This window comes from Cygnus atratus, chromosome 1 (genome assembly GCF_013377495.2).
Source record: "Cygnus atratus isolate AKBS03 ecotype Queensland, Australia chromosome 1, CAtr_DNAZoo_HiC_assembly, whole genome shotgun sequence".
Classification (NCBI taxonomy): domain Eukaryota; kingdom Metazoa; phylum Chordata; class Aves; order Anseriformes; family Anatidae; genus Cygnus; species Cygnus atratus.
This window is the reverse complement of record NC_066362.1, coordinates 26,363,309-26,384,855: the sequence shown is the minus strand read 5'-3', so window position 1 is coordinate 26,384,855 and position 21,547 is coordinate 26,363,309. Positions and strand designations below refer to the sequence as shown.

Sequence of the window (21,547 nt, the reverse complement as noted above, 5' to 3'; positions counted from 1 at the left end):
ACCATGCCTTTCCATCTTGCACACTAGTTGAGATGGAAATTGTGATCGATAGGCTTGGGTGTTAGCATGCCTTTCAAAACTTCTGTCACAGTTTTGCTTCAAGGTGATGAGAGATGTAAGCAATTTTCCTAATAGTTCCTGGTATTATTTATATTTGCTTCCAAATTGAAAATCCACCTAACAATATTTCAATCTGGATTGAAGAGCAGGAAGGAATGATAATACATCAAGTAGAATGAGTTTACAGAGGGAATACAAAAACATTTTAATAAGGTCAAAGATGTACAAAGGGATTTCCATAATGTCTTTAGAGAGAGAGATCTGGGAGTACAGATTAGAGAACAAATGCTAATAATAAGGCCCAAATAGTCCTGGATGCAGTAGCAATGTGTGTATATATTTACTTACTTATTTTGTTAAAGACTTAATGACCAATAAGAATTGACACTGTCTTATAGCTTACTCTTGCTTTCAAAAGTAAAATTTTGGCAAAATAAAGACTGTAGTTAATTAAGTTAGGTGAACTAAAGTGCATAGGAACCTGGTTGTAGAAGAAACTCATGTCTTCTTGAAGTGAGGGGTTGGAATTTGTTTCCTGTGTATCATGGGAATAGCAGTAGGAAATTATGGAGACTCTAAAACCACTGGGATTAGCAACATTCTCGGGAAGCATATTAGTAATGACAGTCTCCACAGAACCAAAACAAGCTATGCATTGTAGATCAACAAGCATAAAGAGAAGCACAACTTGACAAAATCAGTGTTAGATTTGCAAATGGCCCAAGCTTTAGATAAATATTTGGTCTCAGTTTTCAGTAATGACAGTGTTTAATACTGGGAGTCGGAATTGGAGCGGAAGGTAGGAATGGGATTTATAATCTCTGAACAGGAAATTACATGAAAAAAAAAAACAACACCAAAAACAAACAAACAAACAAAAAAAACAGCCTAGTTGTAGTTGCATAATGCAAGTAAGCACCTAAGGTATAATCCTGGTCTCCCTAAATTTCCTGTACAGTCAGTGGAGAGTTACATACATCACCAGTGAGTTGGTCCATCTAAAAGTGGAGTCTTTAACTAAACATGATTGGGCTCTGCAGTTGGGCATTTCAGTTAAACCTGTAAAACTGGGCTGGAATAATGCAGATCAACACACCCAGACTGGGTGGCACTGGACCCAGTTCAGAGTTCACCACAGAATTCAGAAAGAACTGTCTGAGAAGCTGGAGATCTGGTAACTGCTGCTTCAGATGAACCCACCAGTCCGGCAGTGGTGACACATGATAGAATAACAAACGGTACTTTCAGTTGAGAAGGAGAGATTAGAAGTCACTGATGCCACCATCAGTTTGTTAGTCCGATGGCAGAATCTTTAGAAACTAGTTTGAAGGAGTAAGCAAAGATGTAGTGCTTACAGAGGGAATAAACTCAAGTTTGCTGAAATTAGGTTGTGTCAGACTAACCTGATAACTGTGTTTGATGATTTATTTTCCAGACAAAAGTAATGCAGTAGATCTGATCTGATCTGTCTTCTGGAAAGCATTGGCTCTAGCTCTGTTTCAGAAATTATATAAATGAAGGGAGATCAGGATTATTACAAAACTGTAAACTAGTTAATGAATTGGATAGAAAGGAAATGGCATTACGCAGTAAGTATTAAGCTGTAGACAGGCTACTCAACAAAGATTAGGTTTGTGACTGAGCTAGTTTTAATCTTTTTTTTTCTAATGCTCTCAACAAAGGAAAAAAAAATTGTGTTGAAGAAATCTGCCAAAGGCACAAAGCTGAAGGGCAGTGTCAGCACAAAGAACACTGAGAGTTAAAAGGTGTTAGGTGACCTCAGATGACAAATATGAAACAGATTTCAGTAAACAAAGTGCAAAGGCTTAACTTAGAGACTGCTAAGAATAACCTCTCTTGTAAGTAAGGATCTCTTCAGTTAGAAATGCCTGAGGTGGAGGAAAGCTTGGCTGACCACTGCTAGATCAAAGGATGACTATGAGATGTGATTGTGAAGTAAAGAATATGTGTTGAGATATGGTTAATATAGGTAGGAAAGTATCAATGCATCTGTACCATGTCCCTGTAAACATCGTCCGAAATGCTGTATATGTTCTGCTCAGACAGGAAAGATTAATTTCAAGTGGGATGTCTGGAGAAAGAGAGCATATGTTAAGAAAGAGGCTTAAACCTGGATTTTCTTTAGTCCTGGAGAATAAAGGGTGACTCGATCTGAGATGGCCCTCCACAAATAGGTGGGGAATGCAGCTAGGAAAAAAAGAACTGTTTAGAATTTAAAATTTAAAAATGCCCAAGAACAAACCTGCCCATAGAATTAAAAGTATGTTTTATGATGACCTGAGCAGTGAAGTTCTCATGAAGGAGATGAATTAACTGTCTATTAACTGATACTTGACCCATTTATAAAAGATTATGTATGAGATATGGAGGATCCCTTCTAGTCCCGTGCTTCTTTGAAAGTTCACCAAGACAGCTATCAGCAGATAGCAACTTGTGTCTGAAGTCCATGAACTACAGAACTTGATAACTTCACATAATATGCACAATTACATATGTAAAAATAGTTATGATGGAACTTCCTTGCATTTTTTTTTCTAAAAATCTGTAGATAATCTCTCAGAAATATTCAAATGATAATGTCTGATGACCATACTCTTTACTTGATCATAAAGCTTTGCAGCTTTCAAATTCCATGCATTCTGCTGATCTTTGAAAATTAATCATTATTCAAAGAAATTCAGTTTTCAGGCAGGGCAATGCCCTACAGGATGAAGGAGTTGAAGACTCCAGGATTTCTTTCATGTTAATAGTTTGCTTTCATATATACAGTTCATCTACAGTTTTCACAATACATTTTAAAGGAAAACAACAACAACAACAACAACTATTGTGTCAATTTTAAAATAAAGCAAGTGGAATCACATGCTTGGCCAGTGTTGTGAGTACAAGAGAAACAGAATCTAGAGCTCTATAAGAGAAGTAGCCTACCTTTTAAAATTATATCACAGTATAACTTACATAGAAAAGAGACTCACTGTTCTGGCTAGGAATTAGGAATAATTTAATTTTTTTTGTTTGATAACTAAATATAATTAGAATACTGTTTGTTTTGATTCCTAGATGCGGTCTGTCAGCCGAATATTTAAATTTATTGACATGCCAACAGAAGAGATGAAAAACATTAAGCCACAGAAGAATAATCAGTTTTCAGATGCCCTTATAATTGAAAACAGGCATGCAAAGGATGAGAAGAACTGGCCATCCGGGGGCCAAATGACAGTGATGGACCTGACGGCCAGATACATTGAAGGAGGAGCTGCTGTCTTGGAAAACATTTCCTTTTCAATAAGTTCAGGGCAGACGGTGAGGCACTGTTTTGTTGTCTTTGATCTGACTTCTATTAACTACGGAGGTGTCATTATAAACGTATTTATTGACTCAGTAAGTTTTTGTAAATGGAAACATGAAATTATTGAAGAACAAAGTAATCATCAAAATCACCTGAATGACAGAAATGTCTGAAAAAGAGCTCATCTGTAGGATTATTAGCTATGGACAAAAATCGTAAGGAAAATCATTAATGGCTTAATTATCCTAGAAGTCTTGAAGCTATTTACACCTCAGTGAAGCATGGTGAGGTTGTTTGAGCAGAATAAAAAGGTAAAATATATATGCAGCAGTTCTCCAAGTCCTCTTGCAGTGCGTGAAGCTTGTCTCCTTCTCCTCCTGTGGACAGGGAAGTGTGCAAGTGAGCACAGATGCTGGGGGCAGACTGACCCAGGTGGAACAGGGCACGAAAGAATACTGGCCGGTGTGCCAAGGGTATCAACGCACCAGCGGCTCGGCGGTCAGAGGGGTGTTCCACGGGTGTTGTAGGCTATGCCAAATTATTATATAGCAAACAATAAACAGTTCTATTCTTTAAAAGGTTTACAACCCCCTAGCTAACCTTTGTGCAGATTTTGTGCAGTCTTAACTAATCCTGTGGGGTTACATTCAAGAAAGAGCTCTCTTTTCAGGGCAGCATTTAGGCAGGTGTTGAACACTCTGCTTGAGGTTCATGCTGAAGTATCATCCCCAGCAGGGTGGAAAGAAAGACTTGCAAGATCTCCTGCGCTTCAGCTGTATGGATGAAGAGCCAATTTTAACTCTGTCACCTAGATGAGAAAACAGGTTCAGCGACAATGCTCTGGCCTTGCCATGAGGCAGCTCTAAGCTCCTAGTTTGAATAGCACCAGACTCTGCCAGATTTCATAGATCTGTATTAGTTTACATGAACTGAATATTCCATCTGCTAAGTTTGAGGGCATCAAAACGTTGATACTGGGGGTCTGACTTCTAGCAGCACCATCCTGAAACCACTCTGCCTTCGGAGAAAAGGCAACCTGTGATTCCTGGAGTTTGGAGGTGTGGGTGCTGCTGCAGTCTGGTTGATTTACTTCCTGGAAAATCCATTGAAGCAGAGGAGTAATGGGAATGAAAGATACTTTTGTACTGTACAAAGGAGGGGCAGAGCAATTAAGACAAAGATCCTTTTACAATGACTATGATTTAGACATTTTATCCAATTCCACTGATGAACCCTGCACTCACAGGTAATGCGTCCAAAATTGGAGCATGCTCCTTAAACTGAAGAGGATTTGTCTCTGTCCTATAGGGAAGCAAGGGAAAAACAAACATGAAAGGGGAGAGCTCTCATCTGCTGAGGTTGCTGGTGACACACAGCATAGACCTTTGCTTGTCGTGTTTGGTCTGAGGCACTGCGATGGAAAGGATGCCAGGCAGCAGGAAGAGTCCTCACATCACCTTCACATTTATATTGTCATCATACAAACACAGCCTACACTTGGGGCCCACAATTCAGATTAGCTATATAAAATCCAGCTATTGAAAAAGTCAGTATCACAGCTTTGGCTGGTGGTTACAGAATAAAAAATAATATATATACAAATTTCTGTCCTTTGGCTAAGCATAGACTAATGAATTTTCTTTCCTAGTTAATTCTGAAGGTTTACACCAGCAAAGCAGAGCCTGGTGCAGTGTTTCATTCAGCCCTTGCTGTAGGCTTTTATCTTTCCCAAATGAATGACATACACCATCCCACTGAGATCTATTTGGGTTGCTCTCCACTGCTAAGATCTCTAAGTGTTGCTGCCTTGGGCTGTGGTTAATATGTGAGCAGGATTAAGTGTTTGCTTTTATGAATTTGCATTGCAGGTGGGCCTTTTAGGAAGAACTGGTTCAGGAAAAAGCACTTTACTTTTTGCATTTTTAAGACTGCTGAATACAGAAGGGGATATCCAGATTGATGGCATCTCCTGGAACACAGTCAGCTTGCAGCAATGGAGAAAGGCCTTTGGAGTGATTCCTCAGGTAATTAAAATATTTTATAGGCAGCAAAAGGGCAATTATGTGCCTTTATTTTCATTGATTGTATATCCATATGCATGAAGGTACCTTTAGGCTGAAAGGTAGTTGTTTTATGATAAGAAGCATGAAAAAAAATGGCAAAGGTTTTGTGAAAAGGGAATTTGGAGGGATGGAAGTGATAATTTGCAGAAAATGCTACATTTTGAGAATTTCTGTTACTCTTACAAGAACTCTTCTAAAAATGAGAAGTTACACTCAAACAAAAGTGTTCAGAGCCTGCTTATCTCTTTGCCTCTGAGATGGTTCACGTTGATTCAAAATAAGATAGTGCCACCTAAAGAAAAAAATACCGTCAGTGGTGCTCTTACCTCCTGTTTTATAACCATCATGTTTTATGTTTAGTGTGTGAATACTATACATTAGTTATTTTCTTTGATAGGCTAGTAGCAGAACTAGTCATTAACTGATCCTCAACTTGGAATCCTCACTTTTTTAGCTGTCATCTCTTATTACCCTGTCATGGTGCACGTAAAAGGGGACATGTGATGTTATTTATGCCTGCAGGACTTCTGGCATGTGGGAAGTAATATAATTTCCTCTCTGTGCAGTTCCAGAGTCATGTCCTGAAATTCATGGAACTACATAATGGTTAGGGTTGGAAGGGACCTTAAAGACCTTGTAGTTCAAACCCCCCTGCCATGGACAGAGACACCTCCCACCAGACCAGGTTGCTCAAGGCCCCATCCAGCCTGGCCTTGAACACTTCCAGGGATGGGGCATCCACAGCTTCTCTGGGCCTCACCACCCTCTGACTGAAGAATTTCTTCGTAACATTATCGCTTCTCCTATCACTACACTCCCTGACACAGAGTCCCTCCCCAGCCTTCCTGCAGGCTCCCTTTAGGCATCGGAAGGCCACTGTAAGGTCTCCCCAGAGCCTTCTCTTCTCCAGGCTAAACAATCCCAACTCCCTCAGCCTGTCTTCATAGGAGAGGTGCTTCTGTCTCTGACCATCTCTGGACTTGTTCCATGTCCTTCTTGTGCTGGGGGCCCCAGAGCTACACACGGTATTCCAGGTGTGGTCTCACAAGAGCAGAGCAGAGGGGGAGAATCACCTTCCTCACCTTGCTGGCCACGCTGCTTTTGATGCAGTGCAGGATACGGTTGGCTTTCTGCACTGCAAGCGCACATTGTTTGCTCATGGTTTTTCGTTCACCAGTACCCCCAAGTGCTTTTCCACAGGGCTGCTCTCAATCCACTCATTGCCCAGACTGTATCTGTGCTCGGGATTGCCCCAACCCAGATGCAGGACCTTGCCCTTGGCCTTGTTGAACCTCATGTTGTTTGCACAGGTCCACCTCTCAAGCCTATCAAGGTCCCTCTGTGTGGCATCCCTTCCCTCCAGCACATCATCAGCATCATTCATCTTTGTGTCATTCACAAAGTTGCTGAGGGTGAAGCAATTCCCCCAAAGGTAGCAATTTTTAAGCACTTTGACCTTGCCAGAGCAACCCCTTCCTTCACTGCCAGCTACACCAGGCAGTCACTGCTCAGGTTCTCCTTCCAGCCCAGCTCTGCCCACCAGGCCGAGCCTAGCTGGCCAGGCCTTGCTTGGCTGGCTGCCCTGTGGCAGCTGATCTGTCACTCTTTCTTCTCTGCTCTGCAACTCTTTCGTTTCTGTCTAGTCCTGTAAACTCTTATTTGTTTATTACTGCTGGTTCAGTGCTGTCAGCATGACTTTTGGATGCAAGCAAGAAAAGCAAGTCACCCTTTCAGGTCAAGGTAGCTGTGCTGCGGATTGTAAATACACCTGTGTCTAGATTGGCAAAGATTGCCTTGATGGTTTAGTTTGTAGAGCAGGTATGTTATATGACTTGTTGAAGGGTGCTTTTGTGAGAGTAAGTTGTCTCCATTGGGAAATTTTTGTGATATAGTGTAACTTTCTGTGTGAGAAGGGGCTTCCTTGTCTCTCCCATAATCATCATTTTGCTTTCACCTTTTTTTTCCCTTTGGGATGTGGGTGCCCAGCCGGGTTTCTGTTTTCCATCTCCAGCTAGCCTTGGGAATGCATGAGCTGAAGAGAAAACTGAATGCTTTAACTAGTAGCCTTGCTGTCGCAGTGAAAACTATGTTTAATAATTCCCATAGCTGAGAACTCTCTACAGAATCACTGATGGTATTGAAAACATCACTCTGTAGCCATCAGCCAAATGTGAGAAATGTTAATTAAGTGAGCAATGTAACTTGCTCTTCTGCTAGTGAGACACATTGTTTGTTGTTAAAGTTACACATTTAATTCAGTTTGGAAGTCCATGATACGTGGATCAATGCCAAAAAATCTCAGCCCTGTGTTCTCTGGAAAACATGAGTTGCCAGTCTGTTTCCGTGCTTCGTTTTGCAGCTTCTGTCCAAAACTCTTTCTGAGGAACCTCACATTATACCTCAAAAGCTCCCACATACAGAATGAAATAATGTTTTCACCAGTATTTTCCCAGCAAGGAAGAGAAATTACTTATGCCTTCCGCCTTTCCCAGCAGAACAAAGAGTGCCTTTTGTTCTCTGCCATTCACCTGCAGCTTCAGAATGGAAAAAAAAAAAAAAAAGAAAGTCACCTTTCCTTTCCTGGGAGGCTGGCCTATAACAACACATGGATGTTCACAGCCTCAGGAGAGAGGCTGCACTAACAACAAGAGAACGGAGCTAGTTTGACCTGAGGCATGCTTCCTCATGAAAATTTTCCAGCGTTGTTCTTCTCCTCCTAAATTTTGTAATTTGAAGGAAAAAAAAACTTTTTCTCCATGGGAATGCCATCAATAGATGTCTGCATAGCACCTACAGTGTCCTAACAGTGGCACATACTGCAGTCTGCTCCAGGCAGGAGGTGCTGAAAAAGCCTGAGAGGCAGTCAGGGCTCACACTGAGCCAGAGCAAAGGCAAAGATCCATCTGCTCCTTTCAGTATATCAAATGCAGCTGTCAGTGCACGAACTGGTAAATCACATAAAACAAGTTTCCTGGAGCACCCACAAGGAAGTTCCTTCCTGCACCTCATCAAAGGCTGGCGCTGGTTAAGCACAGCCTCGACCACAGCTCTGCTCCTACAGGATGTTTGTAATTCTCATGTAAAACAGTAACTCAGCGATAACAGGCTGCTGGAAGCACAATCACAGCCCATCATCCCTTTTTACGGGCAGTCCTTTCTGATGCTTCTTCCACAAGACTTTCCCCACCACATTTCCAGTGTGTTTGGTGAGGAAAGCCAGCTGCATCCGATTTCATCACACTGAAGCTCTTTTGCATACTGGTCCTCAAGCAGATTATGTCCTGAAGTATTTGATGGAGCTAGGTTGATGAAAAAGCCTTCAGAAATTTGGCTTTGAAGGGAGAACAAGAGATCTAGAGCCAATTTCCCATTAAAACAAAAGAGGAGAAACCTAGATCCATAAGGTGTCAGAGTGGATATTTCCTTGAGCCTCGAGTGTTATTCTGTTCATATTTAGACATTTAATCATCCTGGCAGATCTCACAACATTTTCTACCTGTAAATATTCCATATAGAGTTAAAATCAAGCTTAGTATGGAGAACAAGATTACTCCTGTTAGTGGATTGCCAGCCGACCCCCTTTTCTTCCTTCTTTTCACCTAAGAAGTGACATTTTACAACTTTCACCTATGTACTTCCAGTTTTTCAGTAGCCACCTCACTTAGTTTGTTACATCTGCCTGTCTGTCCATCTCCAGCATCATCTTTGAAGTTGCAGGAGTGGCTGTTTTGTACCATCCCCAGTCACTCCTGTGCCAGGAAGCCCAGCGCCCTGGAGGCACTAATGTGAGGGTCTGGATTCCTGCAGGGCATCAAGGCATGTCAGCATCACCACACCTGGGAGCATCTGCTGCCCCAGGCCCATGCACAGAAAATCAGTAAGAGTGGAGATCAGTAAAAACCCCACGTGCTCATTCAGGACATTGTGCCAGTTATCCTCTGCATGTGGGTCCTGTGCTTCCAGGAGCACAGCACCTATGGAAGGCAAGGGTTTTAGTACCTTTAGGAGAGCTTTGAACCTTACAGAACTGGTTCCATAAAATTTGCCATAGATCTTCATTGCTCACATGCTCTTATGGTTGACTGTAAATATTTTAATGTCAATGCAGTCACTAAAGGACATTTACAAAAACAAAATCTCCGTACCTAATACTAAGGCATTCAGATAAAAAATTCATTTTTCTTTCGTGTTAATATTGTTGCCATGATATTTACGAATTGGAGGAGGCAACATGGAGGTGATATGGCCGTTACTTTAACTTTCTGTGTGAGCAGCTGGTGTCATGGTCCTGCTAAGGTTGCACATGCTCTCCAGCCCTGGGCATAGGGGAACAAGGAAGGGTTCACAAGAAGAGCAGAGCGAGGGGTGCTGGCCCATGGGTCTGGCTCAGGGCTTGCGTGGGCCTTTGTGACAGCAGCTGCTCACAGCCAGGATATTTCCACTCCTTATTAGCCTCTTGTAAACTGATCCTCGACTCTTCTGTACGCCTTTCCATAGGTACATCAGGGTCTTGGTTCTCTACACAACACTTAAATCACTTAGGGAGCTTATCTGCACAAACTGTGTGTACCCAACACCATAACCAATATGCAGAGGCTCTAGCCACTGAGGGGGATTAGTGCCCTTTAGAGGGGTTGATTTACAATATTTGGGGTGGGCAGAACATAAACATGACTGTATTTATATTCCTAAGCCTTTTTGCTTGTGGATAGGTGTCAGCTCTGAGAAACTATTTCTTGTGTGATCACACCCATCATCATCCTGGGTGAATACAAACAAGTGATTGAGAAGGAAAAAATGGTTCCAGATTTACTGCCAGTCTTCCCAGCCATCCAGCTCCCCTTCCAGCACTTTCCTTATTCCAACTTCTTCCATATTTATAAATGACGCATAAACCCATGGAGTCACTTTCCTCCTTGTTCTTCTTATTCTTCTTTTTTTTTTTTTTCATTTTAATCTTGTAGCATTCAATAACTTTTTTTTTTTTTCTTTTTCTGCTTCTTTTTAAATGGACTGTAAACGGCCCGTGTGACTAACACCATATTTACTCAAGTGAAGCCTATGTGGTTTCTAATGAGCTAGGAGGAAGGAGGTGTTGAAATGAATAGAGAAAATACCAGAATTTGGGACAATTAAATATTTACCTTGCAAAAAAAAAAAGTGTGTTTTGGGGAATAGCTTGCTTTTCATGCCCTACTTCTTGAAAGCATACTTATTAGGAATAACAGCAGTTTCTGAAGAAAGTAGTTCCCTTTATTTCTCTCCTTGCTGCACTTCAGCAGGAATGTTATTCAGACCTATCTTCTTTAAAACTGGTTTGTTCAGTTAACTATTCTTCACCAGTGAGAACTGAAAATACCTATTCCCTTAGTTAAGTGGATGGTGCTCAACGTGCGAACAAAACCGTGTCTGACCCTGCTTCCATGGCACTCTTATTTCCACCGCACTGACAGAAAGTGCTGCTTGAAAGGCCCTAGTCCTGCTGCACACACGTAGCCCCACGCACACCGACTCACCAGCACAGGGCAGGGGGAAGGACGGTGCTGCACGCACTGAGCATTCAGTGTTAAGGTAATGATGATTATAAAGGAAAGGCACTGCTCTTTCCCTGGTATCTGCCAAAGGTAACTCAATGCCTGTTAGCTGTGCACTCTGCTGCCTCCCCTGAGGCTCAGTTGGGTTCTTGCTCGTGGAGCAGTGAAGGGGTCTCAGGTAAGCACCTCCAGTGACTGCAGGGCAGCATCCTGGGCTTGGTTTTCTCCTCTGCTCTCTTGATCGAGGTACTTTCTTCCCTCTTACACCACAGAAGTTATTGGCAATGGTCTGCATCTCTTAATTAAGTAAATTAATTAGAATGATTTATTTTAAGCTGTTACTTTTAAACTCCTAATTAATCATAATGAAATGATTAATGTAAACGTGTGTATAAATCACTTTGAAATCTGATGAAAGAATGCCAAGTTCCTAGGTTAGGTCAGACGGAAATTGTAGCTGACAGGCCACACTCTGGGAAAGTATCTCCTAACTATATTGCTCAGCCCTTTTCTGCTAGAGCAGCTAGTCCTTCGCTGCTTTCAGTAGCATTGGACTACCAAGACTTGTTTTAATTTCAGCCAGGAATTATTTGGCTGTGAATTACTTGCATTTCAACATATCATCTCTAAATAAATATTTTATTTTAGGAAGACAAAAGGAGAGGAAAATAATTGTCTCAAATCCTTCCTCTTGATATTTGTTCCTTATTCACAAGGAAAGAGCATGCAAATGGTAGTATTTCCCAACATGGTACATTCTTTGAGAGCAAGTTCTCCCTGCTGTAAGCAGCAGGTGTACCAAGCAGCATAGAAAGCAGCAGCTTAGTGTTATCTCATAAGAAATGTTGTGCAACCTCAGTGTCACTTGAACAACCTCATTTCCACCAATCTGACATGCCCACCCCATGTAAAAAGAGATTAAACAAATATTTAATTTCGTCTGAGTCATTGCTTTTCAAGCCACAAAACATGTATCTAAGGGATGTTTGTTTAAATCTCTTTGTCTAAACTGATGAAAAAAAAAGCAGAATTCAGTAGTAAACTTTACAGCAAGAAGCATGCACTCTCAGTGCTGAGAAATGTGCATCCTCATCATCCTCCGTGACATCAGGAAGGCAGAGGACAGAGAAGGAAGATCACAGTGGATGTAGCATCCATCAGTGCTGCCTCTTGTGCGAGCAGCCAGCTGGTGCTGCGCTCATGAATCAGTTGTGCTGTGTCACATCCCAGGGTCGTGACACCGGGAGAGAGACTGAAAACATCTTTGCAGATAGGACTGGGACATGGTGAAGTGTCAGGTAACAGGAAGATGCTAAAATGTGTTGGACTACAAGTGGCTGGGAAAAGACAAATTCATTGATGAGGAACGACTTAAGACAGTGTCCTTGAATATAGCCAAATATCCATGAGGTTTTTTGTCTCAAAGTGAAACTGTGGAAACGCATACTTTGGGTTAGTGGTCTTTTCTATGTTTCAAATAATAAAGAATCAAAATGATTTTAGAAAGACTTATTCCGAACTTAAAATACAGAAAAACTTTTATTCTGAAAACTGCTGAAACAGTATTTTTAACGTTTTTCAGTCAAGTTTGGGTAAGTTCTAACAAAGAAAATTGCCAAAAACTAAACATAAGTTTTTTTGAAACCACTTTTTTTTTTTTTTTTCTAAACAATGTTTTCCATAATTTTTAAAAATCTGCAATAAACTTCAGCTGGTAACTGTAGAAGGTGACTTTTTTTCTCTGCATGCTTTACAATTTGCAATGCCTTACAGGATGTTTCATGTCTATCTATCTATGTGCATGTCTTTTTTCCCATAGAAAGTGTTTATATTTTCCGGAACTTTTCGGAAGAATTTGGATCCTTATGGGCAATGGAATGATGAAGAAATATGGAAAGTTGCAGAGGAGGTAAAACCATTCAGTGTTGTTTGTGTCCCTCTGGTGAGGTGCGTACAGCGGGGTACAGCGTAGGTCAAATGATTGGCATATCTCAACAAAGTGCTGAGAAAAGATAATGCTAGGCTATAAACCGCGTTTCCTTATTGCCTAATAAAAAAAAGTTGCCTTTGTCAGAGTTAAAAAGAAATAATAAACTTCCGCACAGCACAGTCTGAGTTATTCGTGCAGTTTTCTTTCTTCTAATTTAATTTTATGTTGAGGTTTTAGCAACGTTTTTGTTTTCAAATTGCTCAGGATTAGGAACCAGATTTTTACAGTTCTGTTTCCGATTATGGTTGTAAGATGCCACCTATTGGCTCTGATAGTGTTTAATAAATCGCATGGGTGTATACCGTGCCCAAAGAAAAGGCTGCTGAGAGTTAAGGGAGGGGAAGTGCTGCAGCCTAGAAAGCAGGTGTCTCCTTCCAAGTTACAGATGACCTAATTAATACAGACTCAGCAATGAATTGGTGCCATTTTCCCTGTTCATAGCAAGTCTCAAGTATCATAAAATGCTTACAAGTGTGGGAGTTAATCTGAAAGCTTCCTCGTTTCCCGTCCAGGAGGTAAACTCTGTCTCTGCTCTCAGTCTGAGCTTTATATAATTTCTTTCCTGTCTTTGGAAAAGGGGAAAGTGGACACTCTCCATGCATAATTTACTATTAAATAAAAACATCACTACATTTTTGGTTAAATGAAGTGACAGGAGCTTTTCAGCCAGTCCTAGCAGAGACAAGGGAGCACTCAGCACTGTGGTTCTCTGATTCCTGAGACTGGGGGGAAAAGTTGAATGTCAATTAACATTCCCTCTCTTGAAAAAGATGAGTTCTTCTGCTTTTGAGGGTGGTTTTCAGGGTGTGTTTTCAAAGAGCTAAACTGTATTTGTAACTGTGTGAAAAAAATTTTCAAGTGTTTATCACTAGGGAGTTTGGCAAATCTGTATGTGATACGGAGTTTTTGAGTTAATAGGCAAGAGAGTGCAAAGCAAATAGAAGAGAAAAAGAGCTGTAATACTTTTTAGTAGGAGTGATTTGATTGTTTACAAAGTTCATGCTCTTGAAATTTGGCTCACTAGAGGCAATGAGTCAGTGTAACTTCGGGAGCGCGGCACAGAAAGAAAGCTGACTTCCAGCTTATCCCGGATCCACAGTGGCTGCTGAGGATTTAGACAGTGCTGCTGAGATCAGCAGAAGCTTTTGACGTTCCCTGCAATCAGCTGCAGAGAGCAAGGTGTAGTCTGGACAAATGTCAGATGTTTCATTTTTCATTGCCCCAATATTTCAACACCTGAATCTGTCAGACTTTGGGGGCTAAATTGTGCTCTTGCAGGCAGCGGGCTGAACCCGAGAGGATCCTCATGCAGTTTTAAGAAGAAAGCAACTTTTCCAGCTGAAAACCTGTTGCAGAATTTCATTAAATGGCAGCATTTATGTTAGAAAGAGGAGTGAAGAACAATGCAGCAGCCTTGATTTGCTTATAAATAAACGCATGAACTCTTCCAAAATACAACACACGTACCCACGCACCACAGTTTCACATGGTTTTCACATAAAAAGGAAGCACAAAGGAATAATTCCATTTTTTTTTGCCCTGGAACGAAAATGAATTGCAGATCAGTAATATTTCAAAAATTCAAGGCGGGGCTCTTCATAATCCACTAGGGTTGCATTGCAGTTTTATAATGTATTCTGGAGCAATGCAACTCACATATGTTTTCTAGTTCTCATATTTTACAACCATTTCTCTGTAAATGCCAAGGAGCGTGGCCAGTTTGGACACATGGAAGATGCAAAGGTTTGGGGTGAACACAATGCACTTCCCGATGTGAGCTCTGGCAGAAACAACCAGAAAACACCTCCTGTGCCGGGTTTCAGTTTCTGGTACGAGTGAAGCAGCTTCCCATCCCAAGCACCCCTCTCAACATTTTGCCATCGGTGCCAGAGGAAAGCCCGTGATGCCTTCAGGCTGAGCAAAATGCACAGGACCTTTGAGAGATCAAAAGGAGCAGATGGAAATGCTCTCAGAGGCATAGAGACAACCACCATGGTGACCTGGGTTATTTTCTCTGTTGATGTAATGTAGCATGTGAATTTTGCTTGTTTCTTTTTACCCTCCTAGTAACCAAAGAGGCCTGGTTTCCTTTCAAAAATCTCTCTCCTTAACATTACCAATGACGCACATCACTTCTGGATAAAAAGTTTAAAATTCATTGCTTTCCCTAGCCTTCTAACTCAGAGGGTTTTGGTCAAAATGCCAAAAGTCATTGTATGTGACAAACAAACGGAGTATTAACTCTCAGCTTCCCAACATAAATCCTAGCACGTTGTATGGCTCAAATATTTCAATGCTTTTCACACCATCCAGCTTGTAGTCTTCATAGGACAGATACTTGTCTTCATCAATTTATATTTTCTGTTTACTGTCAGAAGTGAAAGGCAAGGAAGTTAAAGGCACTGGTCGTCATACCCACAATGAGAAGTAACTGTACCTCACTGACTTTTCCTTTTTCTCTCCGGCAGGTTGGGCTGAAGTCTGTAATTGAGCAATTTCCAGGCCAGTTGGATTTCGTTCTTGTGGATGGTGGCTGTGTCCTCAGCCATGGGCACAAACAGTTAATGTGCCTTGCCCGGTCAGTCCTCAGTAAAGCTAAAATCTTGCTGCTTGACGAACCGAGTGCTCACCTAGATCCTGTGTATGTATCATTTCTTTTCTTACAAAATAAGAAAACCAGTCAGGCAGCACCCCCTAAAGAGACCTTTTGTAACTTCTCTGGTCTGGTACTAAATCTGATTTCAGCTTCGGGAACAGACCTTGGTGAAAAGGGAGGCATAAAATGTGCGACCTCAGAGGGTGCCTATGGGGAAGAACACAGTCCGAGGCTGTTTCTGTCAGGGCAGCAATTCATTCCTAGTCTGCTGACAGCAGTCTGGCCGTGCAGGCTGTCCCGCTTTGACCGGAGGATGTGAAGGAGGGGGTGGGATGTGCAGCCACGTGCACCGTACCCATCTGCGTCATGCTGAATTGTCCATAGGGAAAGGCCAAACAGGTCACTGGCCATGCTCAGTGCCGCTGCACCCTTGCATGCCTGCGGGGGTGTATGCTTTGTGCTGCAAGCTAGCCTGGAACAAACAGAGCACTACCAGAGAGCCCAACGTCCTACTGCCTAATGCAAGCTGGTGGGACCCAAAGTGGCCTCGGGGAGCCCTGCGAGGCCATAAAGCCAGACAGACTCTAAAACAGGGTTTGAAAACCTTGGGTGTTCCTCCACCTCTGCTCAGTGCTGTAGCATGCTATTCCTTGCTGTTCTATTACCATCACAATGCAAGGTAAGCGCTGAAACTGCAGGATGCTGGGCACTGTAAACATTAACAGAGGGGAAGAGACTCCGTCCCCCTGAGCTTATGTCAGACTGGGATTTCACAGTGAGTGAATTCAACACTCTGAGCTGACTTATCTCCAGCTCAGACAGCAAGAATGTAAATTAGGCTGGAAGAATGTGCGTGTTGTGTAGCATATTTAGAGATACATTTTAGTAGTTCTGCATGGAGGATCAGAGAAGTTTAGTTACAGCCTTCATGTTATAGCTGATGGGTGCTTTCACAGCACAAGTGCAGCGTGCTGAGACACTGCAGAACTGTACTTACGTGCTGGTGTACACGCACGTCAGCTTTACACCATGCAGCTAGATGATTAAATACTGTGAATAAAGTTACAGATGGTGCGGGCATGTATGCTGCAGTCTGAACACCGATGATTATTTGCCTTTCAGAACTTCCCAAGTGATTAGAAAAACTCTGAAGCACGCATTCGCAGACTGCACTGTGATACTCTCTGAGCACAGGCTGGAAGCGATACTGGAGTGCCAGCGGTTTCTGGTGAGCATTTCTCGTAATCTGGGGACAGTTATTTCATTATGTTTGACAAATGCACAACATGTGCTGAGCGGAATTGATGGCAATGGCTGTACTGATGAAGTCTGCTGCTCCGAGCTCACAGTGGGCGTCATCCATCAGCTGAGCAACCTTGTCACCTGCATGAGAGCAACACGCTCCTGTCTGCTCTTCCCCAGGGGCTGTCATAGCCATCTATGCCCAGATGAGCTGGGTCACAGCCTGGAAGCGCTGGATCCTCCCTTTCAACCACTACAGGCTAGCTGGTTGCTGATCCTGGTGCTCTGCATTGGCGAATGGCTTAGGGACTGAACAGCAGAAGCAGAACTGGCTGCACTTGTTCTTGGGTGATAGGAGGGTACAGAGGGAAGAGGGCTTTCTGGAGAAAATAGCCAATGGTCAGAGTCTTTGATTTCTTTCATAAAGCCACTTGAATATTCCTTTCTTGTTTAATCAAGGTGGCAAAGCATTAAGGTCTTGGGGTATTTCCTTTTTTATATAAAAATGGTTAGCAAAGGAAATAAAATGCAACTTACATAATTGTTCTTAAAAACGACATTCCTTTCTCTGTAGTTTGTTTACTCTTCCACGTGAGAGGATCTTCATTCCATTAGCAGACTGAAACACCTTTTTCCAAGTATATCTGATCGGGTGCACTTGCACAGTGGGAGGCACAAGGCCTGGAGTTGGAACGGGATGGTTAATGAGCAGGTTGCATGCCCTTTTGGGTGCCCTGCTCCTGTCTGGGCACTCAGCCTCAGCCTTTGCCAACACCCGGAGCCTGTGCTGGGCATGGCTGTGCTGCAGCCGGTGTCGGGAGGTTTCCCACCTTCTGAACAGCCTAAGCAGAGCTGCTAACAAACAGCTGCCAACAAACAGCTCCTTCTCATCCGACCTGTGCTGGAAGTGCACAGCGAGGGAAGCTGGCTTTTCTCCTGTCATTTCCTTTCCGACAGTGCAGGCTGGCACTGCCTCACTGGGCAAATCTGTTGTCCCTCCAAGCAGAGGAGAGCTGTCTTTTCCTTGTTTGTTGGGAAGAAAGCAAAGCAGGCTTTCTGGCACCTTGCTGGCAGCCATCTCCCTCTCATTGTGAGATAACTCTGTTGTAATAGTCCTGCAGTTAACACTTCCATAACTGCATCATCTCAGCAGTGCCAGGGAAATATCACAGTACCTGGGGACTTTGGCAAGTCATTTCAGCGTTAAAAATTGAGTCTTCAGGAGAAACAAACCAGCCCAATGGCATGCTGTAACTTGAGCAGTTGGCACCTTTGCCACATGTTGAGTTTTTAACGGCTGTTCTTATGGTTGTAATTAGAAATTTCAAATCATAAACTAGACTTATCCTGGTATAAGAAGCTCTCTGTCATGTCTCTCCCCTGCTCTGTTAGCTGTGTTAGCTGGACTCTGTCAGCACTGGCATTGCTCATCTAATGGAGTGAAATGTTTCTTCAGGTAATCGAGGACAACAAGATGAAGCAATATGAATCGATTCAGAAGCTGCTGAATGAAAAGAGCTCCTTCAGGCAAGCCATCAGCCATGCTGATCGCCTTAAGCTGCTCCCGATACATCGCAGGAACTCCAGCAAGCACAAGCCTAGACCCAAAATCACTGCCTTGCAGGAGGAGACAGAGGAAGAAGTGCAGGAGACGAGGCTGTGAGATGTGGTGTGGGCACCCCTCTTTTTGGAGCAAGCTCTCAGCAGTGCCCCGCAGTGACAGGACCGGCACTTCTGAACTTGTAGGACTGCACACAAATGTACCCTTGCAGGAGGCATTCGCTGCAGTGACTGCATGTGCATTTGGGAATGACTTCCCTTCTGTGTGCGAGTTCTTATGTTCCTTGAAGACATGCCACTTTTAACGGTAAAATGAGACTTCCTTTCACAAGCTGCTCTAATTCGGTACAAACTAGGTGGCATGCAGAAGTAACCTGCTTAGCCCAATGTAATTGTTTCAGAAAACTTTTAGATATGTTCTTGCTGGGGTGAGAGGTCCAGGCAGCAGGCAGAATGTTAGAAAAATAATCAAACCTGGGTGGAAAATGTGAAGATCAAAATGTAAAAGGTTTCTCTGGATTCACTTCCTGTGAACAAATTAAGAGACACTATCAGCCACTCGCACAGCATACTTCCTCCTCTTTGTTCTTCATGCAGCAACGGCAGTTCCTCCCTAGCAGAAAAGGCCAAATGCCCTCTCATAGCAGCGCACAACTCCGTGCGCATAGGTGATAATGAAGGAAGAGAGGATATTGACTGGCAAGCCTGTCACCATCTGCCATGTCTCCACAGTTACAGGAGAACTGTGATTTCCTCGGAAAACCTGGGAGGCTTGGCCCAAGCCTGCACACACCCTCAGGCTGACAGCAGCGCACGCCAAAGGACAGGACTCCTAGCAGAGGAACTCTTAACAGTCTGCACATGTAGGTCTGGCACCTTTACTTCTTACTGTGGCCTAAAAAAAAATAAAAATAAAGGAGAAACCTCTCTGAAGTAGACTTTAATAATGAAATCAATTTTTATACTCTTCTGGTTTGCAGTTTTGTGATGAAACTGAACTTTCTCTAGGATATTTTATTTATTTTAATATTGTTGCAAACATTTATTAAGAAAATGATGTATTTTCAAAGTGATTATGTACTATGAAGAAAAAATATATTTGTACAAAAAGTTTTATATTTGGATTGCATTCTTTTTATTTTTTTTTGCCACTGGTCTTCGACGTCACACCACACTGTCAAGAACATGGGCACCCTCAGAGTTAGGCCGGGCCCTGCCCCATGCTGTCTTTGTGCACTAGCGGTACAGACCTCTGTTACTATTTTTACTTTCTTTAACTGGAAAAAATAAACATGCGTGGAGCTGCCCCCCAGGGCCCTCCCCTGTGGGAGCCCACCCGGGGCTGCTGGGGGGCGGCCAGGCACCAGGGGTTGCTGCTGGGCCCTGGCCCCACTCCTCAGCAGCCCTGCCCGGCCTATGTGGTGCTCTGGGGCCCTGGAAGGAAACGGTGTCCCCTGAGCTTCTGGAGTGGGTCACGGTGGAAGGAAATGGTGTCCCCTGAGCACTTGGAGAGGGTCACAGCACTGCCAGCCCCACGCATTGCGTTTCCTCTTCACCATTAAGTCCCGACACAGAGCTACTGCAGGTGTTGGCGAAACTCTGGCCCCAGGGCTGGAAATCAGGGCTGAACTCTGATTTAACTAGATCTTCTGTGACTTGCTCCATTTATGAACCACCTTCGCTCCTATGGAACTATTATTTTGTTGATTTTTTTTTTTTTTGCCATGACCTTGTCCCGCTGCCACTTTAGCTTTCATGGCCAAACAAAGCCAACAGTGTGCTGAGGCAGCATGGCTTTTGACACCCAGGCTCCGTCCCTGCTCCCCACTTCCCATTTACCCTCTCGCTGGGCATCACCAGTTCCCAGCAGCAGCCCCCAGATCACGCAGGTCTCTTCCAGGGCTAGGGAGAAAGGTAAGTACAGCAGAGGGGACACACATGGACACTGCTGATACATTTCAGAGAGAATGCTTCGAGTGAGTGAAATAAGTCGCCAGCTGCCTGTCCCCAGCCCCTTAGGGCGCTGCACAATGTCCCAGCCAGCCAGCTGCAGGCCCCTCTGCCATCAGGTCCTGGCTACCACCACCACACCCCACTTCCCAAAGCCCCCTGGCAAGATGCTGCAGAAGTTGTTCTCTCCCTGCCCTCCAAGGGAGGTCCAAAAATTCTGCTCCAGCCACCGTGCTCAGGATGCGGCAGGAAATACCTTGGTGCCTGCCTCCCTAAGGAGGAGGAGGAAAGCTGGCCCCCAACAGGTTTGAGAAGAGCACGTTACCTTCTAGAAAAATCATTCTGGGACTTGCCATTGGTGGTGTAACAGCTGCCAGGGCTGTTTGCCTGAACCTAAGCCGGGAAGCTGCACGCACTGTTCTTGGTGGAAAATAGAGCACAGTAGAAGGACAGAAAGGAGAATATAATCCAACATAGTGGAAGAAAAGAATGAACAACAATGACCTTCATAAGCACAGGCTGAATGTTATTTAAGAGGATTTTTCTTCTATTATGTGCTTTACTCCATATACATTTGATAAAACAAACCAGACATAAAAAAAGAGCACCCCTCCCAAAGCACTTTGTAACTGAAAGCACACACCTACACTATTAAAGGGGTGTGTGTCTGCGCACATGTGTAATAAATGCCAAGGAGCATGCTGACTCTAGTACTACAGTACTACTTTTACAGCCTGCTATGAAGAAGCCAAAAAAGATTAAAAGAGTGAAATTACCCCGCGAAGGATCTGTAGCTCTCCTTACGCACAGAGGAGAAGGGAAAAGGGCGGCCAAACTGCTTGCTCAGCACCAAGAACCTCTTAGGACAGCAAGGGCCACCCAAAGTTAGCCTAAACAAACTCGGATGTACACATCGACTCATCTTCGTAAATCTTACATACAAAATAACTACACAAAGCAGCTTGATCATTGTCATTAGCAGAAACTGCTCGCTGGGCTCAAAGTAGTCTGCTGTTCCAAAAACCAGTTCTGCTTTCACAGTTGCTTAAATGGTGCCTTACCAGCTTTAGCATTTTATGCATGAAATATCATATTTCCAGAATCTCTCTGTAAGCTCCACCTCTCCTATTCGGACAAACCTTGCGTCCCTCTGCCTGTCCCTCCAGCATCAGAGCTGCCCAATGCCCCATTCCCACCTTCCTGGGCTTTGGGGGACCACACCGCACTCCTTTGGCTCCCCAA

The 21,547-nt window shown here is 43.3% G+C and overlaps 1 protein-coding gene across 1 annotated transcript in view; it reads left to right on the top strand.

Moving 5' to 3' along the window:
* CFTR (CF transmembrane conductance regulator) overlaps positions 1-18,458 on the top strand; it is a 76,107-nt gene extending 57,649 nt beyond the window's left edge. The window contains 6 exon segments of the mRNA XM_050708191.1: positions 3,142-3,384; positions 5,239-5,394; positions 12,787-12,876; positions 15,426-15,598; positions 16,676-16,781; positions 18,252-18,458. Of these exon segments, the coding sequence (XP_050564148.1) occupies positions 3,142-3,384; positions 5,239-5,394; positions 12,787-12,876; positions 15,426-15,598; positions 16,676-16,781; positions 18,252-18,458 (975 nt within the window).
* Positions 18,459-21,547: the final 3,089 nt, after the last annotated feature.